This window comes from Fistularia commersonii, chromosome 20, assembly GCF_037954325.1.
Source record: "Fistularia commersonii isolate RoL2024-O1a breed Wild chromosome 20, RoL_Fcom_v1.0, whole genome shotgun sequence".
Taxonomy (NCBI): domain Eukaryota; kingdom Metazoa; phylum Chordata; class Actinopteri; order Syngnathiformes; family Fistulariidae; genus Fistularia; species Fistularia commersonii.
In genome coordinates this window covers 4,103,772-4,131,518 of record NC_141303.1, presented here as the reverse complement: position 1 = coordinate 4,131,518, position 27,747 = coordinate 4,103,772, and the positions used below count along the sequence as shown (strand labels likewise).

General features: G+C 38.5%; 1 protein-coding gene across 2 annotated transcripts; it reads right to left on the bottom strand.

Moving 5' to 3' along the window:
* Positions 1-1,759: 1,759 nt before the first annotated feature.
* dpf3 (double PHD fingers 3) lies at positions 1,760-27,739 on the bottom strand. 2 transcript variants are annotated; one of them, XM_086167379.1, is made up of 12 exons: positions 27,612-27,739; positions 20,958-21,118; positions 18,289-18,396; positions 14,932-15,065; positions 13,742-13,837; positions 13,533-13,605; positions 12,981-13,022; positions 11,668-11,805; positions 11,323-11,451; positions 6,056-6,168; positions 4,919-5,000; positions 1,760-4,755 (listed from the first exon to the last, which is right to left on the bottom strand). In XM_086167379.1, exons 1-12 carry the CDS (start codon positions 27,641-27,643, stop codon positions 4,688-4,690), a joined length of 1,176 nt encoding a protein of 391 aa, XP_086023505.1. In that variant the 5' UTR covers positions 27,644-27,739; the 3' UTR covers positions 1,760-4,687. The 2 variants fall into 2 exon arrangements, with proteins under 2 accessions (XP_086023505.1, XP_086023506.1); XM_086167380.1 differs by lacking the exon at positions 12,981-13,022.
* Positions 27,740-27,747: the final 8 nt, after the last annotated feature.

Genomic DNA, 27,747 nt, shown 5'->3' with positions numbered 1-27,747 from the left:
ATTGCCTCAAGGCTCCGTGTCATCATCATCACAAGCACGAAATTGATTTTTTTTTTAGGCTCCTCTGCTATTCAAGTTAACATAAGATATTAATGTGGCATTTTGATAACATTTAAAAAAAAACAGGAACACTGGGAGAATGGAAATGAAAAATGAAAAAGTGGTGTCCTTATGTGATATCTATCTGACTGAAAAACAACAGTAAACAACTTATGGCTGCTTATTATTATAAATAAAAAAATTCAAGCAACAAGATCTGCTTGAAAATGTGCAACACTAAGACTTTCAACCTGTTGTGTGGATTTTATGTGTAATGGTATCTCGGTGAATGAACATTACTGTTGACTTGTAAGAAGTTATGGTTCATCCGTTTGTTGAGATTTTTAATTGTACGACTGTCATATCACCGATATGCTCATGTCAATTTTCAAGCAAGGTGGGAGATGCGTTGCCTCATAACTAAAATAAGAGGTAGCATGACAATATTGTCCCTGCTTGAGCCGCCAACTTCTTGCGGAGGGGTTAGTGTGTCCCTGGGAACTCAGTTGCCAAGGGCATTATGACCCATAAGGGCTTTATGCCCGCAGCAGGGTCATCCAGAGCAAACAGATCCGAGGTGAGGGACAGAAACAGAAATGTTTGTTGTTTTTCCGCCACCAGACTCAGGAGACCGGAAGCATGTGCTTCACGCGGAGGAGTTCAAGTCTTGCTCAAGTTTGAGTTTTTGTTCATGAGTGAGGGAAGAACGTGGCGGGAGATCAGCAGGCAGATTGTTGCACTCAAGGGGACATGTATGCTTCCATGCACTGAGCAGATAACCCTCTTAGGCTAGAAGAAGAAGAAGAAGTCCCCTCATTCGGGACACAATATCATGTCTGTCTGACAGACAAGATGGGGAAAGTTCAGTTTCTTGACCTTGCGTTTTGGGAAGCGATCAATGCATATTGATTGGACTGGGCAACCCTGTCTGATTAGTTGGGGATACACAGTGCTCGAAAATACATCATTTCACAAAGCCAGCAGAGGGCAGCAGATGTGAAAAAAAAGATAGCCAAGGAAAAGGGAAGACGTTTCATGAGTCTTCTCCTGGAAAAAAAAAGTTCACTTTTTAAATGAAGGTACTATTTGGAAAAAAAAAAAGAAAATATAGCACAAAAAAAGGAAAAATCCAGAACTATGTGCAATATACAGAGGGATGTCTTTTACAGGTTTTCCAAGACTGGATATCACTTAGACAGAGGTGCACTTCGCTAAATTTTATAAATAGCATTACAGAGTTGTCTTTCTTGTAATGCAAAAAACATCCAATGAAATGTCAAAGTGAATGTGCTTCACTTTACCAAGAATAACATGAAAACACCAGGTGTTATTTAGACTCTCCTGCAGTCCAGTAGCATATTGTACTCACAATATGCAATCTACTGTATGTTTCGAGGGATAAAGCACAAACATCAACTTCTTCTGATAAGTAAACATTATGGATGTATGATATATAGTGTAAACAAAAACAGCGTTCACAAATTTGGGAAAGAAAAAACTAGTTTTGGAGAAGCAACATAAAATACACTTAAGTTATGGTATAGAATCTAGAACAGTGGTCCCCAACCTTTTTTGTAGCAGGGACTGGATTTATGCATGAAATTGTTTCTGGCTGGTTAGAGGGGATTCAAATAATAAAAGAAAATTGTCAGCTCACAGTATGTAATCTGAATACAATGATTACACTTAATCATTTTTCAAAATAAGATCCGGAAGGTCTAATGAAAAAACTATAATTTGTACCAAGAAAGATTGTCCTTGTGGACCGGTGTCAACTGATCCATGGACTGGTACTGGTCCAGGGATCGGGTTTGGAGACCACTGATCTAGAAAATGTAGTCATTTTTTCCAATGTAGCTTCTGGGACAGCAAAACTGTGGTATAAAATATTACTGTTGCTTTGTCACAGATTCACTGCTGATGCTTCTTATCGTCATCAAGTTTATGTAGGGTTTGGGAAAGGAAAATGAAATTATTCAAAAGTCTTTATTCCCACATAATCTGACACATTTAGCTATCAAAATACAACATACAAATGATGTTATCGCGTCGGCATCAAATTACAGAGGACAATTTCAACAGAACACAAAAGGGCTGTTTTACTTGTCTAAAAACACACAAAATTCAACCGAACGTGATTAAAAAAAAACAACAACACAAATCTAAGCTACAGTCGGTTATGATTGTCTGTGGAGGATCAAGATGAAAGAGGAAGTCATAAAACAGTCATGGCATAACTTGCAAACTGTTTTTTTTTTTTTTTTTTTTTTTTTTCAGTTTCTCCGTGTTAGTTTGCTACAAATTTCCTTTAATTGGGCATTAAAGATGTAATTTCCCAACATTAACATTTGATAGTATATGTGTGATGATGCACAATGCCAAGAACAGGTTATCATCATAACTGCTAAAACTTCTAGACAAGACTGACAGTGCTATTTCAGGACATAACATTCCCCCCAAAATCTCTTCAATGAAGATTTATCAACAGTCCTTTGGATCATTTACAGTAGTGGTTCCCAAAATGTCAGAGCATGCAAACCCTTGCAGAACAGGAGTAAAGTGTGCAGAATGACCGCTAAGATTCTCATTCACCCACGTCAGTTTATGCAAGCACTCTTTTGGATATGAAGTGAAATATATCTGAGAAACTTTAACAAGTCCCGTGTTGCCGTCCTATGACTTTAGCGGGTTAAAAAAAAACATTTTCACAGAATTATTAGGGTAAGTTACGTATTTAACGTATAAAATAAAATGTATCAACTTAAAATGATCACAGTTTGTTGATTTTCTAAGGTTATTACTTTGTCAACAGTATACCGCACAAAGCATTTTATTATTTGATATTTAGTCAGAGAGCACAATTACAATAGAAGTAGCACATCGTTGAGTGAAATTACTTTTAAAGTGTAATACAATCACAAATCCATGAAACGTTACCGATGTGTTTAATGCATTGGAAAACGTTTTGCTTATTACATGGAAAAAACAACACACCGAGTTAATGTTACTTTTTTTCCAGTTTTTGTAATGAATTTGTAATAACAATACATTTAACTTCAAAAAGATACAATTCAGAGTGATTTAAAAACTTCATAACTACATTAAAATGATAAATTGGGGGTTATATTTTTTTCTAAATCCCCTCCAGGGCAGCGATTCCACTTTGGGTGACCCTGGATCGTGGTACTTCAGAGGCTGGGGTCATTATATTGTTATAACTTTACCTACGTCTACCCAGAAATAAAATCAAAATGTAGTCACTAATAATTTCTTATGAGTTTATCAATATCTTATGCCACCTATTGCCTATCATGACATACAACTTTTGAGCATTAAAAGTTTTCATATATAGTATAAATGGCAATTATTATCCTTTTTCAGATTTTTATTCAATTCATCAAATCTGTGTGTTGAGGGTAAGTGAAGGTCATTGTTTTAAGCTTGGAAAGGGTTTGCATGTCAGATAAACTTTAGAAACCACTGATTTACAACAACAATGAGTGTCACAACTGTTCCCTAGAGGAGTTATTACACATTTCCTCTTGATTATAAATTTCATCGGGTTTGACAAAACACCTGTAAAAAAGTTGCATATCTAACACTGAGTCTGTCCAGATCTAAAATGGGAATGTCACCGTAATGTATAAACAAGGGAGAGGAGTGGAGCTGGTTGAGAGAAATTTAAACAAACATTAGCAAAAAGTCTCTCAGTCCAGCCTGACACACCAATGAAACACCCGCAGCAAAAATACTCCGGAGGAAACATCTCGCTGCTCTTACACATATAACTCCGAGCAATGAAAGGAACATTTGCCGACATCCATAGATTTCACGTTTCGATGTGCACGTGTGTCACAAACACATGCACATCAAATCATTTGACTTTGGCTCCTTGCCATTTGTAGAGAAATGAGGTAGAGGAATGAAGGGCTTGTTTAGATTGCATGTTAATGGTATTTGCATCTGGAGTGTTACTTGGCCATTCGAGAGGTAGAAGATCGCCTAACCTCACACAGGAAACCACCCTGAGCATGGTAATGCACTGCACTGTGTGCATGTGTGTGTGTGTGTGTGTGTGTGTGTGTGTGTGTGTGTGTGTGTGAGCAATAGAATGAAGTTGTGTCTGTGCTAAGCAAATCCTATCTGTGAGAAATCTTTATGTTTTCATTGCAAAAACAAAGTCTTAGTAAGTACACTGAATGTATGTGTCTAATTTCTTGCCTTATTTGTATTTAAATGCAAAACAATTAACCAGGAGGGCCTCAGAAAGGTGAGGAAGCTTGTCTTGATGAGAATAATTTGTTTTAAGAAATAAATAGTACATTATTTCAATCATCACAAGCATAATTCACTCAAAAGGGCATTTTATGATGAATCTATATGTGTGTGTCTTCCTGTTTTTAAATATCTTGGAAAATAAGCTCATAATCTTACTGTTATGTGTCTTGTTAATTGACTTTGTTGAGGAGAGCAAGGTTGCTTTTTTATACATATATATTAGACACATACTGCACTCGGCGAGACTGTTTCACATCAGTGTTTAAAATGCATGGGAGGAGTGTCAAACAGTGATATGCAAATGTACAAACATATATATATATATATACAGTATATGTATTTTGTGCATGGGTTGAAGAATGTCTGGATGTTATGCTTCTCCATAGGACGATGCCTTATCCTTTAACAAGTCCAGACAAACATGGCAACTCCAGCTTCCTGTGAGGAGAGAGAAAGAGAAAAAAATGCTATCATTGTCCTCCTGGCTTTTCTCCTTATATGACTTTGCTTCTGGACTCTGTCAAGTATACAGTGTGTGACATATAGTATCAACCCATCCATGTACAATAAAACATGTACGAGTGACTTCAAGCCGTCGTACCCTCTGGAGGCTGCGTCATCGGCGGCTTCAGGCAGTACATGTGGTACCCTCGGTCACAGTCATCACAGAACAGGAGCTGGTCCTACGAGGGTGGCGAGAAATAAACATCTTATATAGTGCATGAAGTATGTGAACAGCAAAATCAAGTATGATCTCCGAGATCATTTAATTTTGTGGCGTATTTACGATATTGCTATTTGTTTTATGAGATGCTTTACAACAATGAACTTTCCACTGGATTTATAGTTTTTTTCGTGCTCTTATGGCTGAAAACTCTTGCCCTGATAGAGAAACAGGTTTCAAATTTTCCGCACTGCATAACTTTTAACAACTCTTCAATTTGGGCAAAAAAAGAACAACCACGACAGCCTGCCAGGATTTAGTGTGATTGGCAACAACTCCAGATATAAATACTCTAAGCTTTACTCTCTGTCTTCGGGTGCTTTAAAACCTTCCTGTCATATTGTTTATTGGTTTAAAAGCTCTATTAAATACCCTAAGCAAGAGCTTTATATCTCAACTACAAGCCCTCACTAACCAGGTTCTTGACTGCAATGAGTTCACCTTTGAATGGAACACATACAAAATGAGGGAAGTAACATTATAGGTAACAAATAATTTTGTTGCATTGATGGATAAAATTTGCTAAACTCAAAATAAATGATAAATTTCCATAATTAAATAGCTCCTATTAATCTTGACGTGAACGGGAGAGATAAGAAATATGGCATTTGTCAGGAAAGTTGGATCCAGTATAATGAGTCATACATTAAATTACATGCATGCAAATATGGCTTACCAAAAACCAATATATACATATATATACACGTATATATATATACGTATACATATATGTATATGTGCATGTGTATATATATATATATATACACGTATATATACAAATGTATATATACATATATGTGCATATATACATATGTATATATAGGTATATATATACACACACATATATATATGTGTATATGTATGTGTATATATATATATACAAACACACATACAGTATATATATATATATATATATATATATATATATGCATATGAGGTTCTAGGAAGCACATTGGGAAGATGATATCCCTGTGGGCACCTGGTGTTGTACGAGGCCGCCTTAGCAGTACATACGTCATTCTCTGAGGTTCCACAGAGGCTGCAGGATTTGCACTCGATGCACTGCCACTGGTATGTCCGTACGGCATGCATCATGTTCTCGGTGAACTGCAGACATGTGGGGTGACCTGAGAGGGATGATGTGGACATAGAAAGGTGGTGAACAAAAAACATTGTGAATTAACAGATGTTTTCCATCAAAGTATTGATTTTTTTGATATGATAGTTCAGATAACTTGCTGTTAACTCTCAGATTGTAACACAAATTTTGAAACATTGGAGGAAACTCACAAGACCTGTTGATTAGAATTGACCATGTTTACAACAAGACTTAAGATGAGTTTTTTTTTTCTAGAAAACGACAGAACTGTGTGAAAGAGAAAGTTGATCTGAAAGCAGCTCTACAAATCCTGAACTGTATAAGAAGTTTGGAGACTTAAGTAACTATTTATATTTAACAAGCAGTAAGTGACACGTATTTAGTCATGACAAAAAAACATTTTTCATAGACACATTTACTCCAGAAAAAACACGTTTTGCACAAGTACAGGAAGCAAAGCACCTTGTTATTTTGTGATTCTGTATAAAGCTAGATCCTTTTGAAACGCACCTGTCTATACAGCAAATGCATTTCTGTTACGGTATTATTCAATGTTACAAACAATAACACATTAAAAAATATTTGCAGATTGTGACCGTGTTGTCAGGACATCTTGTTCTTCTTGCATTGTACTACGAGTTATAAATGAGCCATGAGTGAACCATAATTTACCCAAATAAGGAAACAGATGTTCTCTTAAAATCACAACATTTGCAGGCTTTTTCTAAAACGATTTAGGGAATAATCAGAGACAACTGTTGCAACATGTGAGGTGCCCACATGTTACACTGCAGAGATGGCAGCTGATATCAGTCCACTCAACAGCCATAGCGATCTCATAAAACCATACTCTTTCTTAAGACTACATAACAAGTCATTGCGGCCCCCCGGTCTGTTCTCAATCTGACCTTCAGAGGATAGAGTTGTCAAATAAAATCAAAATGTTGCAGTTACAACACAAACACAAACTCCAATGCAAATATTTCAAAATTGATTCACGATACTGTGCACCCAGAAGTCAACATGTGTTGGGCGGCTATAACACTGATATGTCGTGCAAGATAAACATGTCAATGTTCAAACGGAGGTTTCACACTTGTTGCTGTGAGGAGGGTCTGATATACAACAATTCAAAAGTCAGCCGGCCAAAGACTTTTTTTGTACCTCGAAATGACTGCATGTGGAAAAACATCAACCGGTCAAGTTTCTATTTCTCTATTTTCCACTTCCCAAAGGAAGCAACCATGAGCCCTGGTAATCCGTGTCTAGGAGTAGCTGATAATTCGAGCAGGGTGAGCTCCATGTGACAAAGACGTGAGCTCAATTCTTCCATTGCCTGCAAAGAGTTTTGTTTTAAATAAATCCTGACAAAAAAATACAATATCGATGGCTGGAATGCAAAACCTCCCATCTGAAAAAAACACCTTTTTCAGGAAATGAAAAAAATGTTTCATTTGATTATATTATGGTCTTTGTTAAAAATATTCAAGAATATTCTATTGTTCACAGACTACATTTCTATGTTATATTTTAAAAAATACATAGCATGTATTTTTACCACTGACAATGCAGATAAGTGTTCTTTTCCTAATTTTTTCTGCCTCATTGTGCACATAGGAGTTTTGTCATGTGACAGGATTATCTTGCAGATAGACTGAAAATGCGGAGCCATCCCATTTCTCACCATTAAATGCAAAAACCCAAAATCGAAAAATCTGCAAATAGGAGGTTTTGCATTCCAGCCATCGATATATAAATGAAACAATGCTGTAAATTCCTGTAAATTGTGGTTTAAAAATAATAGGTTCTCTTCCTATCCCATTTGGAATAGGAACGCAAGTCCGATCAAAAGGTTACATGTTGCCATGTTGGAAAGAAACACTTCATCAGACAGCAGAATAAGCTCATCCGGGTCAGAATTCATTGATGGAAGGCTTTAGGTCATCCTTTAGGACATGGAGGATCAATAGTAGGTCAATTGGCTCTTACCTCGGCTAGCGGCCCAAGAGTCCACACTCATGCTCCCCCCCGCCACAGTGGTGGCAACTCATTTATTTTGTAAAGCAACATTTCTGACATTCATTCCTTCCAAGTGTCTTTGCCATCAAATATTTGGTCCATAATGAACGGGTACATTGCTGCCGTGCTGACTCCGCAATCCTGATCAGCTGACAAAAAATAAATACATATTTGAATGGGAAATTTTTATGAAAAATTTCACATGATGAAAAAAAAAACAAAACAAACATTTTTTTTTTTTTGACATATCAAAGCAGGTCCATCGTTTGAATGGTCACATATCCTCCAAAATCAAAGTTTCCATGAAAAAACTCAATAAATCCTGCATCTCTTCAGATTAAATCCGGTCTGGTGACTTCTATTCAAGACGATAAGCCACATCTTCCATGAGACAAATAAAAAAAACACAACTTTAATTGCAAAGAAAAATACAGCTCTCAACAACAAATTCCTCAACTAAAAAAAGTAATCTTCCAGTGGCGCATCTTAAAAGCCGTGAAATGTGAAGGCCTCATTGTCAGGTGTGTCTCAGACACGCGGCCCTCTGAACAATATTTTGTGGCCCCTGCCTGAAATCAAATCTTTGTGTTAGTGCGGCCAGCGCATTTTTTCCTCACATGCATCTGCGGGTTTTATACAGTGGGTTTAAAAAAAGAATAGGCAAAGAAAAAATGAAAAAGTAACTCTGCAATGTATTTTTTGCTTCAAAATTTAAAAACAAGAATTTTTTGATGAAAAAACAGCTAGTGACGTTGTTAAGACGATCTTTTCTTTTCTTATTTCTATAAAAACCACAAAAACGATAGCAAAAAAAATGGGCAAAATTAAAAAGATTGATTTAATAACCAGAATAGCTACCATTAGCCTGTAAACATTATACCTCCTCTTATACATGCTACCATTCAATTTTCTAATAAATTCTAGTGGGAAATTTTCCCACAGGGACAAGATTTTCACTTTTAACTCAACAATAAATGTATGGTGTAATTTCATCAATTCTTTTTTTAGTATTAATTTTTAATATTAATTTGTCATGTGTTTTTTAGAGAACCAGTTCATTACATATAAAGATTTTTATAATTTACCTGTTTACCTCCTTTACACTAAAATAAAGGAAAAATTTGGACTTTGTGGCCGTAAGTGGCCCGGGACCAAAATGAGTTTGACACCCCTGCTCTAGAGACCTCAGCTTCTTATCATCCTTCTCTCCTCCTCGTCCAGCCACCATGAAAATATTAGCATCAGAGCAGAACAGACCATAGACTCTTGTAGCGTTTCTAACAAACTCTAACAAAATATTTCTCTGACTATACTCTCTGTTCACTGGCATAGACAATCCATGTGGAAAAAAGGAAAAAAAAAAAGGAAAAAAAGTGCTGCTAGCATTTGGCTTGCAAAGGTGCATTTGAACTTCAAATTTAAAAAGGTAATTGATAACCTGTCTAAAGGACACTGCTGCAGCATGAAAGGTCAATTCACTGTGTGCCCTAGGAATTAAATCTAATAATATTGCAGCTGTCTGGCCGGGCGTCCACCATTGATATTTCTTTTATGAATATTAACGCTATTAATGTCCAATGTCAGCTATTAGCATGTAACTGTCAATGCTACTACTATTGTTAGTAAGAGATCATTTGCGCTAGTCCCTCACAACTTTAATACCCCCTTCTGTCTCTATCACACATTTGCCTTCTATCTTTCTGTCCTTATCCCTCTTTTTCCTCCTTTCTACCACAACCGGTAGAGACAGAAGGCCGCCCCACATTGAGCTGGGCTTTATCCAAAGTTTTTGTCCAGTAAAAGGCAGTGTTCCTTTGCTACGATCTGCAAAGTTCTTGCTCATGAGTGTCTTTCAGAAATTATGCTCCAGTCCTGCTCCACATAGGAAAGTGTCGTGAAACAATTTTGTTGTGATTTTGTGCCACGTCAGTAAAATCTGACCTGACTTGAAGTGACAAATAAACCATCTTCCATGCTTACCAAATAAGCCAGGATTACAAATAGTTCACAAGACTCTGAGTTAAAAGAATGAAAAGAGATATAATATGTATAATAAACATATACTAAGATATGATCTGACAAATAGAGTCTAACAGCTAATTTTCCAACACTATTTTAATAACAGTGACATTTTCATGCCCGCATAACTAATGAAACCACAGCCAACATTATTCATATAATATCACACATCTGTTTGGGTAATGGCATATACATTGTGGTATTTAAAATGGCTTAATTTTTCATTACAATTTGCTTACCAAGATTTAGATGATAGCATTCTCTATATGGTGATGTTTTAATTAGCAAGAGACAATCCAGGACATTACAGCGTCCAGCCAGGAAATAGTCAGGCATGCATCCGCCTGTACAATCTCAATTTTTTTTTTTTTTTGGCACAAGAATCTGGTCTTACTTGCATTTGGTGATCTGCTTGCCAGTGGCCGAGAGTGATTTGTAGCACGGTATCATCACTGAATTCAAGAAGTCTTGAATGGCATTTTATTTCATTTTGCTTGGAAAAACATTTAATTAAAAAAACCTATTCATCCATCCATCCATTATATACAACTTTTCCTGCACTTATGGTCACAGGGATGCTGAAGCCCATCCCAACTGTCATTCGGCAAAAGGCGGGGTAGACCCTGAATTGGTCGTATAAAATTACATGAATTTCACTTGTTTCGTAAAAAATTGATTCAAAATCCAAATATCCAATACCAGCAAGAGTCACTGATTTGCTCTTAATGTGTATTTTGCACACTTCAGATACCCTTTTAATTGTGCCACTCACTTGTGACTTTGTGAGTATTGATAATTCATTCAAGACTGCAAAAGTTGTCTCTGAACGTAGACGAACGGTGCTATCATTTGGGGTCAGAAAGTTGCATGCATTCACTCTTACTGACTTCTCTGGACACACACGAGAGCTTAACTTTGCTTTAACTGTTTTCTTGCCATTGTCTTAAAAAGCTGCGATCGACCGAGCTGTCATGCTAATGGTTCTCCAGAGTTCTGTCCTATAAATTTCACAACTTTGGTCCAGTTTTCATATTCTCATCTAATTCTTAGAATGAAAGGAGTTATAATCCTGTTCTTTAAAATAAAAAAATTACATTAATTTAATGATGTGCTCTGCAGGTTCAGCGGAGAATCGCGGACTCACCAGAGCGTCCACAGTCGGAGCATGACACCAGCTCCTCAGCCTGCCCTGTTTTCCTGTTGGAGTCCTGGTCTCCAAGGCAGAAATCACAGTAATCATTGGGAATGATGACACCATCTGGGCCCTTCTGAGCTGTCAACAGAGAAAGACGTGGCATACATTGGCTACCGTTAATGTTGTTCAGTCCAGACAGACGGGGAGCCTGAAGCCGTCTGAGGTAATCATAAAAGAAGCCTCTGTCTCCATGTTTTTGCATTCATGCATTGCCAGCTTTCTGGCAAAATAATCAGCATGTCTCAGAGTTACATCTTACGTTGCTTCTCATTGTGCATAAAAGCGTTGCCTTACGTTTGTGGTTATCGGAGCTGTGTGGGGGAGACGGGGCCATCTCGCTGTCTTTCTCCTCTTCACCTTCCTCCTCAGCGAGGTGAGTGTGGGTGTAGTGGTAGCTCAGGCCCGGTCTATTCTTATAGCGCTTTCCACAAACTACAATTAAAACAAAAAGCCCTTTAGTGTAATGCCATACCAAGAAAGTCAGAGTCAAAATAAACTGCCGTTTCCCGCTCCATTGAGTAGAAAAGTAAATGGTGACTGTCCGTCACTATTTGTTTGATATTGTCTGATTCAAATATAAATCTTGTGCAAAGGAATTCTTTACTGAAAAGAACTCCAGAGTAACTATAATTTTTGTTTCTTTTCATTACTGTTAAATGCATGGTATACTGGGTGACTTATATGGAGTTTCGTGTAATTTACAGTTCAATGTAACTAGGCGATATTCGGCTCTTCGAAGCTCATTATTTGTAATAAGCTATCGTGTTGGAACAATAACAATAAATACAGTATGATTACTGCAAAATGCACAGAAAAAATAAACAAGACGACTGTATCATACGAGAAAAAAGAACTGACGGATACACAGTGCTACAAATTGGAAGGAAACTAAAACACATTTCTATGATTTTAGAAAGAATCATTGTTGACTCTTAACCCTTCTGTGATTTTCAAGTGACACAGTTAAATGTCTCAACAACAGGTTTGGATGGACAATATACTGTATCTTAGAGGTGGGAAAACATGAAAAAGCAGAAGATCTGGGCTAATACTGCAACTCGGGGGATTATAAAACCAAATAATGCTTTGTAAAAGAAAGCACTTCTGAGCTGTAGCCATCATAGAAGTTCCTGATGAAACGTTTCTCCTACCTCTATATTCCATCCAGTTCCTGAGCCTTTTGTGTGAATGTTTTAGCATAACAAAATGAGCTTATGTCTTCTCTCTGTGTGAACTTGCTGCCAATTCAAACTACCAGCAATCCAAATACTTCTGCAATGGCTACATCTGTGGATCACATCACATCTAGAGTGGCCAAAGAATCATGCATCCATCTATGCAGCATTAGCAAAGCTGATTCTGAGCATCATTAGGAGCATGCCTCACATTGAGAAAGCATTAGAGCACACGGTAACGTGTTAATGTCATGCAAGGCTTGCAATGAATTCAGGGGCTGGCGTGGGGACTCCAGCCCTACCATAAAGGTGGAAAGCATTAGATATCTCAAAAAGATTCACATCCAGCCAGCCACACCAGAGGATTGTAAGCAAAGAAGAGGACAGTTCACAGAGCCCCGGTAAAGACCAGATGGTGACAGGTTGAGATACCTTCTTCAGCCTTTTTTGAGTTATGCTTTTGTTTGTATCTATCTGGAACAGAGAAAGACACAAAAGCAAACAATAAAGACAGAAAGACCGAACAAGACACAAAATGAGGATGAGATTCATTTGTTTGAGGTTTGTTCAGCATGATGATCTCCATCCCGCATCCCCGCGGCACAATCCATGCCTTGGGAATTCGGTCCCGAGTACGAAGTAGCATGCTTGTCAGGTCTGGATTAACAGCAAAGTCTCTCTTCATGCTGCACAGCACTGCTCTTAGGAACAGAAAGAGAGGGGGCTACCCTTGAGAGAGGGGAGAAAATTTACCATTTTTCCCCAAACATATGACCTTAAACCTACATTCATGAGATGTTCTCGAGATAATACATTGTCAGTCATTTACAGACTCAGACAATTTGGTAAACCCAAAAGGTAAGTGTGTGTTTTTTCGAGATACTGAATTAGGGCGCACAAACATATGAAGCACAAATTAATGTCACAACAAATGGTGCATGTTGTATGACGGCAGATGTAAAATGAAGGATTTCCGCTTCTTACTGTCACAAACGTAAGGTTTGTCCTGGTCCTCCACGTTAACAGGTTCTGCTCTTCTGCGATTAGATCCTCTGTTCTAAAAGGAAACGCCACACAGCTTTGATATTTAATCCACCAAAGTCAAAATGATTTAGTGAATTATAAAACTTAAAAATAAATAAATATGAACCACAAACAACACATCTTCTACTTCAAATCTCCTTTCCACTCACCTTGCCTCTGTTCCGGTTCTTTCTCTTTGGTGTGTCCATTTCAAAGTCTTCATCATCATGAAAACCATCTCCGTTTTCTTCTGCCTCCAGAACTCTCTGCAGGAAGTGTCCACACATACACACACACACACACACAAACGCACACACACGCACACACACACACACACACACACACACACACACACACACACACACACACACACACACACACACACACACACACATCAAATGTGTGTGTGTTCAAATCATTGATTCAAGATGTGACGTTTAGGTCATTGAAATAAAGTTGCTTTTGTGGTCACTGTTATAAACTAGTAAAGGTTTATCTAACTTCATTTTAGTCATGGTTACCAGGTCACCAAACTAAAATCACCTGACCCAAGCCCAGTGTTTTTTTGGACACATCCACTTCCTTTCGACTCTTGAACCGCCACCTGAATCCTTCCTCTAGTTGTGTTTACTCTGGCCACTAGAGGGCACTTATCGAAGACCATAAGGACCAACACCGTCTCAAAACCACAGTCCACATAATAACACATGATAACCACAATTTATCAAGCTGACAACATTCACTGACTAATTACATTAAGGATGCACCTCTATGGGAATTAAGATTTTAGTCCTAAATACAGATGGGGAAATACAGATATCAAACCATGTTTAACTTTGTGTGGAATTTGTTTTCATCTCAAGCCCTCTGGCAGTTGTCCTTCAATTATCCCATGGTTTTGCTCTAAAAAGTTAGACATGTGGTATTGTTTCACTGCAATGGACCACATCTTTGGAACAGCCTGCTGGAAGTTCTGGGAGTACAATGTTAATATTTTTAAAACGCAAAGTCAATGTTTGGAGTTCCATCTTGTAAGTGATTTTAATTTCTCCCCCTCTCGCTTTCTCCCTCTCGCTTTTAGCCCCTTCCCCCACATCTAGAGCAGACACGGCTTGATGTTTCCTTGGTTAGGTTTTTAAGAGAGATATGTCATTAAAAACAAATATGTAGTTATTGCTTTGAGTGTGTGTGTTTAGTCGGGGGGGGGGATAATAAATGAAATGAAGCATACTGACACATTTAACATTCATGTTTTTCTGGATCTATTCATTAGTCATTTTAAATTATATATCATTAACACATATTTCCATGCACATTTATTACTTATTATACCATTGGCTAACATAACAGACTCCTGTACCTGTATTTCTAACAAGGTCTCCTCCTCCTTAGTGATATTGTTTTTTTTGTCCAGGAGGTTATCGCTCCTGAGCAGAGCCTCCAAGGCTGTAGCCTCCCCTGGGGGCCCCTCGCGCTTGGGGGCCAGTTCCGCTTCTGTGAAAGTGGGAACGGCAGAGAATAAGGAAAATAAATAAGACTTTAGGACGACAGGTATGTGTGTTACTGAGTTTACAAAAGCATGTGCTGACCTTGCTCCTTCAAAGGAAATGAATGCTTTTCTCATTTAAAGAACATCATTCCCAGTATTTTAGTTCGAAAGAGTTTGTTCTAGAATTACTGTCAGTGCAATTTTTGGGGTTAAAAATATAAATAGATAGCACACTAAAGCAAAATCACAGATTTCCATATCAATCTGCATCCATGTGGTTAATGGATCAGTGTGCATTGAAGGCATTCGATTGGTAAGGAAGATTATTTTACCCAATATTAATAAAAACTAGATGGTAAGAAAGGATGAGAAACTGAGGGGAAAATACGCTGCCTGTTTCTTGACCCAGTTATTCAATTGAAATGATTTTGTTGCACTATTTTCAGTCTATTTTAACAAGCACGGATCACTATAGCACAGGCACTGTGAAGTCGTCTGTGATACTTAATGCCAACGCATTGACAGAATAAAAAAAAAAGAGCCATGCAAAGACATGCTAATCACTTATCATTGGAAAAAAAAATCATCAAATGAAATCTTTCTCAAACTTCGCTCTTGTCTTTTTTCGTTATTTGCATTTGCGAAGCTTGACTTTAAGCGACTAACACCCATCCGATATAAAGGCATCCTTCATTCTCTTCATTCTCTCTCATTCTCTCAATCTTCTTCATCCCTCCCTTGACTCTACTCGAAAGTGGAGATTGATTTGACTAAAGATTTTGTTTCGCAGCCCAAGATGGCCTACATATGAGCAAATGCTCATATGTAGGCCATTTAGCTGCCTTTATGTGCATTTACTATCAACAATCCTAAGCCATCAAACATTGGCGTCAAGATAAGCAGAGAAGCTAAAAAAGAAAAATGAGGCCAAAACCTAGTGTTATGCTATTTTCAGGATCAGGCCCTTTTTTTATTTCTTATTCATAAACCTAAACGCTAAAAACAAAACAAAGCACTCACGTCTTATTTTCGATGTTATGCTCAAGTCTAAATAGGAAATGAAAAATTGGGCACCGGCTGATCTTGATTTGTTCTGTTGTGTAACACAGAGATAAGTGACTTCTTTTGAATTTTCAACAAAAGCTGGTCTCTCAAAAACTCAGTCAGCGATCTTTTTATTTTCCTAAGACTTGTACAGATATAGATAGCTTCTGATCTTTGGTTGTGTTTTATCAGTATGCTGCTATTAAGTTGTGTACTTCGTCTGAAAGCTCTTCAGGTCGATGTCCGTTAGGGCTAACAAAAGTGGTTTGATCTTATGGGCCCGTAAATTCTCAGTTCAAAAATATGGACCAAAAACATTTAATGATTGAACAATAAAAGAAAAATAATAAAATCCATAACGATAATGCTTTGACAACGGAAATGGAAATTTGTTCCATCAGTTTTTCTTTATAATATGACAGGAACAAATAATATTATCATTGTCAAGTCTAACCAGTGTACTTGTTGAACATCTACACCCAAACCACCAGTATTTAGCAGCAGATTAGAGACACTTAAAGACATGATAATGAACTAGTTGAAAATAAAAATAAATTGTGAATAATAATGTTAATATAAATCATAATGTTTTTATTTGTTTAAAATGTACCGCATTTACCATTTCAGTTACTACAAGCATATTTATTCTCTTTGTCCATTTTCCGTCTCTGTTTTGTTATACTTTCTAAGGTTTTACTTCAACCCCGTTCTTCAGATCGTTTTCCAACTCAGTGTGATTTACAAAGGTATCTTGCCGTTGTGACACACAGACACTTTGACCTTTATATAGGTTGGTTTTACTTAACAAAAACAGTTGCAAAGTTCTATCCGCCCTGAGTGATAACATTGGTTTTGAGGATGTGTGGGGGGGGGGTAAAGATGAGAATCATTTTAAATTAATTTATGTTTGGGTTAAAAGAAAAGCACGAATAAATGAATAATTGCCACTATTATTATTGTTATTATGACTGAAAGAAGATGGTATGATCAAAAAAAATATATGCAGAAGCTACAAAAACAGGACATTCAATTCTAGTTTCAAATTATTTCAAAGAAACTGACTAAGCCTCTGTGTACATTCAAATACAGAGACAAACCTCTGCACAGGAAGTATTAAATAAACATTAAGCATTTCTAAAAGCGAGAGAGGGGAGCAGTCACATTCCTCTGTCGTGTTATGATAGGCATCTGGGCCACACTGCAAAATTGGATCTCTTAAAAACAAAACTAGACTTCTACTCTTTCACCATCGGCTACAATGCTCTCCTGCAAATTGTTAACAATAGTATCTCTCCGCTATTCTTCCCTCTCTTTTGCTACCTGAAAAAAAGCGTTCTCTGCATAAAACTGGATGGTTCTCAGTGAAAGCTATAATATTGCATCTAGAAGACAGCAAGGGGGAAACAATGGTGTGGCACAGCCGAAACAAAGACTTTCTTTTACTTCTCCCCCTTATCGGGTTCCCGGAGCATTCCTTTGCTAAAATCCCCTATAACACACACATACCCATGCATGGATGCACACGCATGCACACACACACACACACACACACACACACACACACACACACACACACACACACACACACATACAAGAGCGCATGCACAGAAAAAAAAAAAGCACACCCTTCCACCTCATAGACTCACTTACATTCTAATGCCTCATGGACAAATGATTACAGAGGCCCCAGTTAGGGTGCTTCTGTGCTGCACAAGGAGAGAGACTCATATGTGGGGGTGTTTGTGCACTTATATGTGTGTGTGTGTGTGTGTGTGTGTGTGTGTGTGTGTGTGTGTGTGTGTGTGTGAGTGTGTGTCGAAGTCCAAAGAACAGTGAGAGGAGGCATTGATTCAAGGGAGAGAATGAACCTGGAGACCTGGCGAGAGAAACGGGCTAACCAGAGCCAGATGGTCAGATAGTGAGCATTAAGGCCAGTCAAAGGGCTCGGAATCATGTTATACACAAGCAAACACACACACACACACAAACACACACATATGCACACACGCACACACACACATATATATAGATTTTGTATGTGTGTATTTCGAGGCAGCATGTTGAATGAATTAAATGGTGCACCGGTTTGCTTTCATGAAATAACTGTAGGTCAGTGCAGCCGCCAGGGTGTCCACTACGCAGGCATGTCAATGTATTTGTGCACTGTGTGTGCGTTAGTCTTACCAAGTCGAAGCTCACACAGGCGGAGCTGAGGATCGAGGGGAGGGTGGAGTCGCCGCTTCTTTCTCCAGCAACGAGCTGGGTAGGTATACATCTGTCCAACTGCCTTGCCTGGTCACACACACACACACACACACACACACACACACACACACACACACACACACACACACACACACAAGGAGTCACAGGCACACAGGAAGAATTTTAACAACTACTGGCAAGCTTAGCATTTCAACAAAACTTGCATTGAGATCTGTCCCCTCACACATGGGCTGATGGTCAAAGAAATTTTGATCTTATAGCTAAACATTGCAGGCTTTTTGTTAATCCAGTTCTTGAATTTTGTTAGAATATCATCCCTCTATGAAGGTGGATAATGACAGTCAAAGGAAATGCTGATGAGAAAAATGTTTGCCTTATTTATAACTGTTTTTTAAATAACCATTAACCAAAACAGTGTTTTCTCAGGGTTCCTCCTCATGCATCCAGCCATACAGTACTATTAGTTTTGAAGCAAAACGCGGAAGAATATGTGTTTTTATTTCAGACAACACAAATAGAAAAAAAAAATGAAAGGGGGGAGGGGTGAGAGGTAAACCCGGCATAAATGCATATAATGTGAGTTAGGTCTGCCACAAAGTATAGGGTGTGGCCTAAAGGGCTTTGCATAAAAGATGGAGAGTAGTCTATTTGTGTCCAGCTTTCAGTAAAAAGCAGATTGTTCCCTTTGGCTGTGTAGGCGACCCAGATGCACGTTGAGTTCTGACAGCTCATCTCAAGATAAATCCACAATGTTAACTCTTAGTCACATGTACAAATAAATACTTGACTGCTTGTTTCTAATTTAAGAGGGGGATCTATAAAGCTGTCATCACTTACAGTTCTGTCAAGAGATGCATGCCTTTTTCATTCCAGTGCAGTAATACTTAAACTCAGTGCATACAGGAGGAGATTGACGGTGATAACACAATCACTCAATGAAATGGGAAAATAGGTGAACTATTGGGATGACAGGGAAAATAACTTTTGGCCATGTGCGCTACAATGATACTGTGCTAAGCTATGACTTGATTGAAAGCTATTAGCTCATTGCCCATCACTCTGCGTCTGACTGCTGGTAGCTCGTGGAAATTTCAAGCTCTGGTTGTCTGGGTAACCTTATGATGTACTTACCGCATTTCACATCTGTCTGTCAAATGTACCCTCCATTTAACTGTATCATAATTAATCCGATTGATGATATTACTTTCAACACCAGCCCTCTTTGCCTCCCAGTTAGTTTGTTGGGTTGCAATTACAAGCTGCAGAAAGCAATTAACATTCCTCGGCCAAATCGCTTCTCGTACTTTCCCCTGCTGATGCATCTGTCAACTAAATGGATGCCATTGAAAAGGTTACGCCTGACAGAAAAATTCATGGAATACGGCAGAAGTATTGCCCCTGACTATTACTTGGAAATAGAAGAGTGACAAAGTATTATTTACTGAATCATTCTCATCATGACATCCCACAAAGAGATAGACAGCGAATGTGAAGTTGACTGCACGCCATGTTAAACCCTTGACATGACTTCACTGTCTTAAGTGGACATTTGCAAGTTTGTGCTGGAGGCCGGTTTTAGATTTTCTCTTGTGATTCTGAAGGTTAATGTCATGGTAGGAATAGGTGCTTAAACAACTCCCCTTGTAAGTCAGACTCCTGTTCATCATTGCATATTATACTGAGCCATTCCTTAAATATGGTCTCCATGGTATATCTTATTATTCTCAATAGCATCCTCTTAAAAAAAATGAAATATTATTTGCAAAACACTTTTGAGTAGATAAAGAATAATAGGATTGAAATTTAAATGTGAGAGTTGGTAAATTTGAATTTTGGATGTTGGAGGGGGTTGCTGAGTCCTTCTGTGCCAAAACCCAGTTGTCAGCTAAGCTCATTGGATACTGGCTGTCAATCTTAGGCCCAAAGCAGATCTTGCATTAACATACATCTTAGATCAGATCACAAGTGGGAAGCTCTGCGCACAGGTTTTATTATACCATCTGATCGGTATCAGATTTTGCTCCGGGCCAATTTCAAGCACAGCCTCCTCAATGGGGGAAGGAACACTGAAATATGTAGTAGTCATTTGTTTGCCAGTGGTATCATACTATTATTATTAGTACATGATGTCTGAAATATTTGAAAAGCTCAAAGGGAAAATGTTGCAATTGTGTGAAGCATCTATGCAATTTAGTTTGCCTGGAACATAGCAATAATGCATCCAATCTTTCTTATTTTTTTTTATTTCTTCTTTACTCATTTTAATTTCCTGCAGACTATGCTTGGGGAGGGCATTGTTTATCCTTGCTGGTAAAATAAAAAAAAATAAAACATTTGGCCTTTGTGGATGAAAACATTTATTCCCATGCATAACAAGGAAGCTAAGATCCCAAGCGGTCGCACGCAGTTTTGATTCCACGTTTGAAATGATGTATTCAAAATGGTACCCAGGTTCAGACATCTTGCAAGAAAAAAAATAACCATATTTTCAAGATTACAGTATCTATTAATAATTGAGGAAGGGAAAAGAGTGAAAATACTAAAAGGACACCAATAAATGAATGGAAAGTAATAACAATTGTTGCCAATGGACCCACCGGCCTTGGCCCCGTTAAGGTTCCTCCTACCTGGTTTTCGCTGACACTTTTCCATCCAGATGTAACAGTTGTTTTGCGCCACTCCGGTCTGTGAGTCCAGGAAGGGCATCCGTACGCTGCGTTCAGCACAGAGACGGGCATTGTAGCTGCGACAGTGTTCGATGGCCTCCTTATAGAACTGATCACCGAGCCTGAACACATAGACAGGTGGAGAGTCAGAAATCATTAATTATCTGAAGGGCTATTGTGCTAAAGAGTCAACATGCAACTTTATTTTTCATAATAAAACCTACAAAGAAAGATCTATGAATGTCTTTTGGTACCCACGGTGCATTACTGTTTACTAGTACTATCTACTAACACATAACACTATGAGTGATTAGCTATGAATTTTATTTTAACGACAGAACATAATCGTTATTCTGTTTGACAACATGGTTCATGGACAAAAAAACTCAAAGTTAGCAAGTACAGATGTGAGCTCATGATCAGGCTCCATCATTTGCTGCAACAGCTTTGGTTATTGAAAGTAAATTGTAATCCCACTGTCTTTTGACATGTTTTAAAAGATGGGAACTGAAGTGGATTTCATGATTTGTCCTGCAACTTACTTAGCTTACATTATGATCACAACTCCATTTGCATGATTTTCTACTATTTGGAATATTGAAGGTTTAGACTAGCGAATCCACATGTTTGAGTTTATCCTTCCTCATTTTTATATCCTGTGCTGGGTCACTATCCACAAACAAAATCAAAAACTAATTTTTGCCTTTTTTATTCAAATAAATTGCAGAGAAGCTGCTTCCATCACTGCTTGGCGTGTTCTGACTCGTTCCTCCTGCAAAGATCCAATCAGCTAAATGTTAAATTCTTTTGGGTGATCAATGTTAGGAATGTAGCTTTGCTGGGCAGCTGATGATCTGGCATGGTCTGCAAATTAAAACAACAGTGGCACAGTTTACTGGGTAAAATCTGTGTTTTCTAAATTCATCCGATGCAGCACGAAGACAGCTGAGCTGCACCAGAGGACGCAGAAGCTGGAGTTGAAAAGAAATGAAGACAAAACACAATGCATCAAGAGTATAGATGAAATGCTTCATTCTGTCAAACTGATAAATGGATGAGAATCCAGATCGAAGCCCAGATAATAGATGGACTACACCACATACACAGACTATGGAACAACAAGACGTGATAAATCAGTTTGTGAGTCCCACATACCATCCAGAGTTTCACTCTAGAGGCCAGAATTCTAAAAGCATGATCTCTGCAGACGATACCCACCACAAAAAAAAAAAAAAACAGACTCTTTGCAAAAGCATCCATTTTTTTTTTGCAAAATTATTAGGAAGCAGTTTAGTCAGTGGTACTTAACTAGCTAGGGGGTTGGGGGGGTGATCTGATTTTTAGCTGACAGAATAACACATAGTGAGGTCTTGAGACAGAGAGACACCCTGTGAACAATCCTTAACTAATTTACTGCTTGTCTAATTATATGCAGCATTTACCATTTAGTTAGAATTGGCTGTTTATGATATTTAAATAAACAAAGTAAATTCAAAGTTCAGTAAGCAATCATGACTTGGACAGTTCTTTTAAAATCCCAAACTTCCCTCTGATTTAAGTCAGCATAAATTACTGGCGATGAGACGACAAGTACATTAAGCAGCAGCAGTTTTATCTGTTTTTGTGCTCATGTTTATAGACATGTAATTTTGAATGCCCTGTCCTGTCCTGTCTCTGTCTGGATGAGCAGATGTGACGGGAGCTCTATGGATTCTCTGCACAGATATGCAAAGAATGCCAAGCTGGACAAAGTACAGAACCCTGGTCACACTGAATCTCACAAAGATGCGCAGTGTTTGGAGGAGGAGGAAGATGTGGGTTGGGGATGGGGGGATGGGGAGGAGGGGTGACTTGCAACAGGGAATTAATCTGATATTCAAGAAGTGCGTGAGGGAAACAACAAATTAACACAGGTACGAAAAAGATGCAAGAAATGAAAAGGAAACAGAGATGTAAGAAATGAGAGGAATTGGACATCCATTGGAATTGGAGTTATCCTCAAATGAGCACAAATTTCCCCAAAAGGGGGCAATAAGTAATCCTTAAAAATAGTCAGACATTGGCCTAAAAATCACCAGCTAGAAAGCTGTATTTACATTAAAAAAAAACAACTTTTGCCGGGATCACCACATGAAATTCAGATAATTAAGAGTAAAAAGTAGCTTTAGCGTAGACTACAAAAGCAGACTATACTGCAGGAGGAAATAATAAAAGATTGCACAAATATTGTATACCTTCAGTGCTACTATGTCTAATGTTGAAGTTTAAACACATATGGCACTTTTGGGCTGTTTTTTTTTTTTTTTTTTGTCGAGGGACTTCCAAGAATGCGGTATGCAGCTGGTGTTTTTGGCTATGTGTGATTTACAGTAGGTCTAACCAGCAGAAACAATAATCCAAAAGAGACTTCCTGTACAAAAAAATAAAAATCACATTCTTGGCTTTACAGAATTATCTCTGCTGCAACTATTTGTTGAATGAATTCAAGTGTGTGTGCGTATGTGTGTGTCTGTCGGTCTGCATGTGTATGCATCTGCATGTGTGCCTGTGTGACTTATATGTGCATGCGTTCATGGACCAGTGACCACTTCTCGTGATCTCTCTTCCCCTCTGACCCCCTGCCTTGTGTCACCCCAAATTTCATATATGTTTCTGTCCCGTTTCCAACAACAGTGTCTCTGTTTAACGTCCCCAGGCAGCTTCATAAAGTATTACATAAGAGAATGTTCATGTTTGCCTGTGCACCATCATCTGCATTTGTCTGTGCTACACTCATATACTGAGTTAAGTGTGACTAAAGAGGCAGCGTGTGTTTGTGCATTTGTTGATACGTGCATCTGTATGCCTTGAAGATTATCTGCGTATGGGCGCTACATAATTACGTGCCCTGAGACATGCTCCATCCCCCACCCTCTGAACACGATTCAACCGTCAAAGATTGTATTATGCTCCTGTTTGTACCCATTAGTCGACTCCATGCCTGATCCTGGTGACAGTGCTTATGTAAGTAGGGTTTGCATGTCAGAAAACACATTCCTCATGGTCAACAGCTTCCTGGATACTGATGGAATCTGCAGTTGTGTGTGTGTGTGTGTGGAAATGTGTATGTGTGTGTGTGTTTGCCATTGTGTATATATACCACTTTGATTGTATCAATTGCTCCCATACTATTGCTTTGTGTGGGTCAGTCTTATCATTGGTAGGCGCAGAAGTGACCAGCGGCAAAACGCCATTTCATCGGCTCATAGTAATTGTTTACAGGTCAATGGTATGAGCGCAGACAGACGGACAGAAAAACCATTAAGGGGAGCAGAGTTGGAACATCTCAGCATTTCAATTACCTGGTCCCTGACTAGAAGCAATGGTATCTCAGTGAAACAGATTTTACAAAAAGTACATAAAATAAGCAATATGCTGTTGAAATAATTGTCAAGACATTATCGAAACAAATCAAAAAAAATTGTAATCAAATGAACTAAAGAGAAATAAATTGTGTTGAAATTGTCAAAAGGCATCAAGTGATTTGAATCACCAGTATTAGTCTTTCTTTCAATCCTCCCTGACATTTATTTTAGGGATTATGTCATGAAAAGGGTAGAATATTAATGCAGCCACAGAGAGGCAACTTTGGACACACTGGCCTCACATCACAAAGAGGCTAAAGAGCTTATAGACAATATGAATATTCTCATAAGCAATAATTTCAGTCGGGAAAAGGAAGAGCAATCACCCTTTCTCTTTGGATGTCTGCTGCCGGTCCATCAATCTTCATCTTATTTGCTATGTTATTCTTCCTTTTTCTAGGCAGAATAATTGTTTTCATCACTGGCATAATAAATCACTGGCATGTGCATTTCACCCATGTTTTTAAGTCCTTTCTCTATACACTCATCATTGGGATCCAGCCTAAATATTTTTCTCTCAAATTACTTAAAGTTAACTTTGATTACAAAATAGAAACAGGTCATGTGTGTCAATAATAGGAGCTATGGGACAGTCATCATTATCAACAAATTCATCTAAGTGAGTTAAGATGCATTAGAGAAGAGTAATAGAGTATGGTGGTGCAAAAGCATGCATACATTTGTGGCAGAATGAAGCAAAGAGACCAAGAGGAGGAGCTAAGAAGGCAAAATAGGAATGGGGAGAAAGGGGGGGCGGGGGTCCCCGACATGTCCCAGGGCACACGTGTTCCCTTTCAATCCCTGTCACACTCATGTTCTCTCAAACACATGGATGTGTGCACGCACGAGCGGATTCACACTCGCCTCTGCACAAACGGGCTACACAAAAGAAATAAAAGGGAAAAGGTGCAGAGAATATTGGGGGTGGGTTAAACGGGGTGGCGGGGTAGGTGTTGCAAAGGGGAAAGCCTGATTCAGATGCTGCTACTGTTGTTGTTTTTCTCAGGAGGAGGGAAGGAAGATGTTAAGAAACACTGATGAGTGAAGGTTGAACTCTTCACTTGCACGCTCTCCTCAAACAAATATGCTCTTTATTCCAAGGAGAGGCACATGTGCATGGGCAAAACAAGCTAAATGAAAAAAATTTAATGTACTGAGCTTTCAAAAAAAAATGCAGGTCATTTAATTCCTCATGCCTGGAAACCATTCCTGAGCTCAGATAGACAAAGGCCAGGGTTTTCCTCTATGGTGAGGGTGTATAAATGTATGCAGTAAATGCAGCCAGACAGACCCCCCCACCCCCCCCCAACCTCCATCACTCACTCACGCTCCCTTACACGCATATTGGGGGAGGGGCACAAAGCTACACAACCCTCATGTAACAAACACACAACCCCAAATAACCCCCCCCCATAGGTCTTTGTAATGATGACAGTTTTAATAAAAAATATGCACAATTAAACCAATCAAGACATCTTTCAAGTCTGACATATTCCGTGCCAGTTGCTGATGGTTGTAGCCCATATCGCAGAACTAAGATTATTGCAACATCCTTTAATGATTTGCATATGATTTATGAGTCCCACTCAGACGTAAGACGGCAAGTGGACCTTTTGTTCCTATTTCATACTCAAACATCTGGCCTGAGACATTTTACATGCATTCATACATAAATATAAAGATATTTTTCCTTGCTTGAGGTAAATAATAGTGGGATGAGGTGACTGATCTGTCTAAGAAAGTCAGACAGTATATAAGACGGGCAGATGGGTCTACCTCATCCTCAGTGTATACCCAAGCATCATCTCGTCTTTCTTTACATCTCTCTCTCTCTCTCTCTCTCTCCCTCTCTCTCCCTCTCTCTCCCTCTCTCTCTCTCCCTCTCTCTCCCTCTCTCTCCCTCTCTCTCCCTCTCTCTCCCTCTCTCCCTCTCCCTCTCCCTCTCCCTCTCCCTCTCTAACAGATGGACCCAGGAGGATACTGGGATGCTCCTAATCTTCTGCTCTACATCTAAACAACTGAAAACACACAAAATCTAACACACATATACCTACAATTTCTGCGCCCTAATCTGTTTCACTGGAATGTAACAGCTTAAAGTCATTTATTCCAGATGGTAATGTGCTTGAGTGTTGTGTGTACAGTCAGACATGTTTTCATAAGCCAACAAAGAGCTCCTCATCACAAGACCTCTGCAAGATTTTGATATACTTTACAGATATTATGGTTATTTCATCCCCAAATCAAATGTATTCTGTTAGAGACTGACTTTTGGAAAATATGCATTCATCCAAAGAAATTAAAGCTCGTCAGTGCTTACAAAACTGTCCTCAGAGAAAGTAGAGAAAGTGAAAACAGTACACCTCAGACACCAGCAGATCAACTTATGTTGAGCTTTTTAAAACCCACCAAATTCCTGTCAAAACATGCTGCTTCAGAAACAGCTGTACCTTTGCAAAATAGATTGTATGATAAGTGTTTAACTCTTGATACATTCCACATGACCACTGTAAACATCTGCTTTAAGCCAGCAGGAGGAAAGACCTACACTCAGTGACACGGGACATTATATGTATTGGCACATCTTATGGAATGGAATGGAATGGAAAAATAAAAATATTTACCCTAAAAGTAACTGGTCTGAGAATTTAAACACTCCATTCAGGAGATACTTTCATACCAACAAGTAATCAGATTAATCCCAAGTGGGTAGGTCAGACTGTAGTTTTCTTTATAATCATTATCTTTATTTTATTTTTCCCTAGGGTTAAAATAATCAAATAATGTGCATCTGCTGTTGACAGTCGCAGCGTCGCGCATCGAGCCAGTTGCTCTTTTTATTGTGCGCTTTGTGACATATTGAATACCTCACTATGAAATTGTCTCTGCAAATAGATCGTTCAGCCCTGACAAAGACCCGTGCATGCAAACTTGTGTCAACCGCGCGAAAAAAAAACGCGTGCAGAGGCAACATTTCCAAGTGAAAGTGTGAGAGGACGCATATTTGTATTTGCATAATTTTCTCTTTATACATGAATGCGTGTTCTTTAAATTGCAAAACCAGCTAAATACATCATAGTTAACATGGACTGTGCAAGTGCATGGCAAAGTGACATGAGTGGGAATTATTTAAACGCGCGTAAAGCACATGGCTTTTCATGCAAAATCGAATGCAGTTAGGAGTTCATTAAATATTAAAAAAATGACTTACGATTTTAGTGGGTTTTGAATGACAGCTGCCATTCTCCTGCAGGAACTGTAGTGCAATGCAATATTCCAAATCTCGGTGTAGTTTGGAGCCCTTATGGAAAAAAACACAACAGCCAATGCGGTCTGGGGCGCCGCTC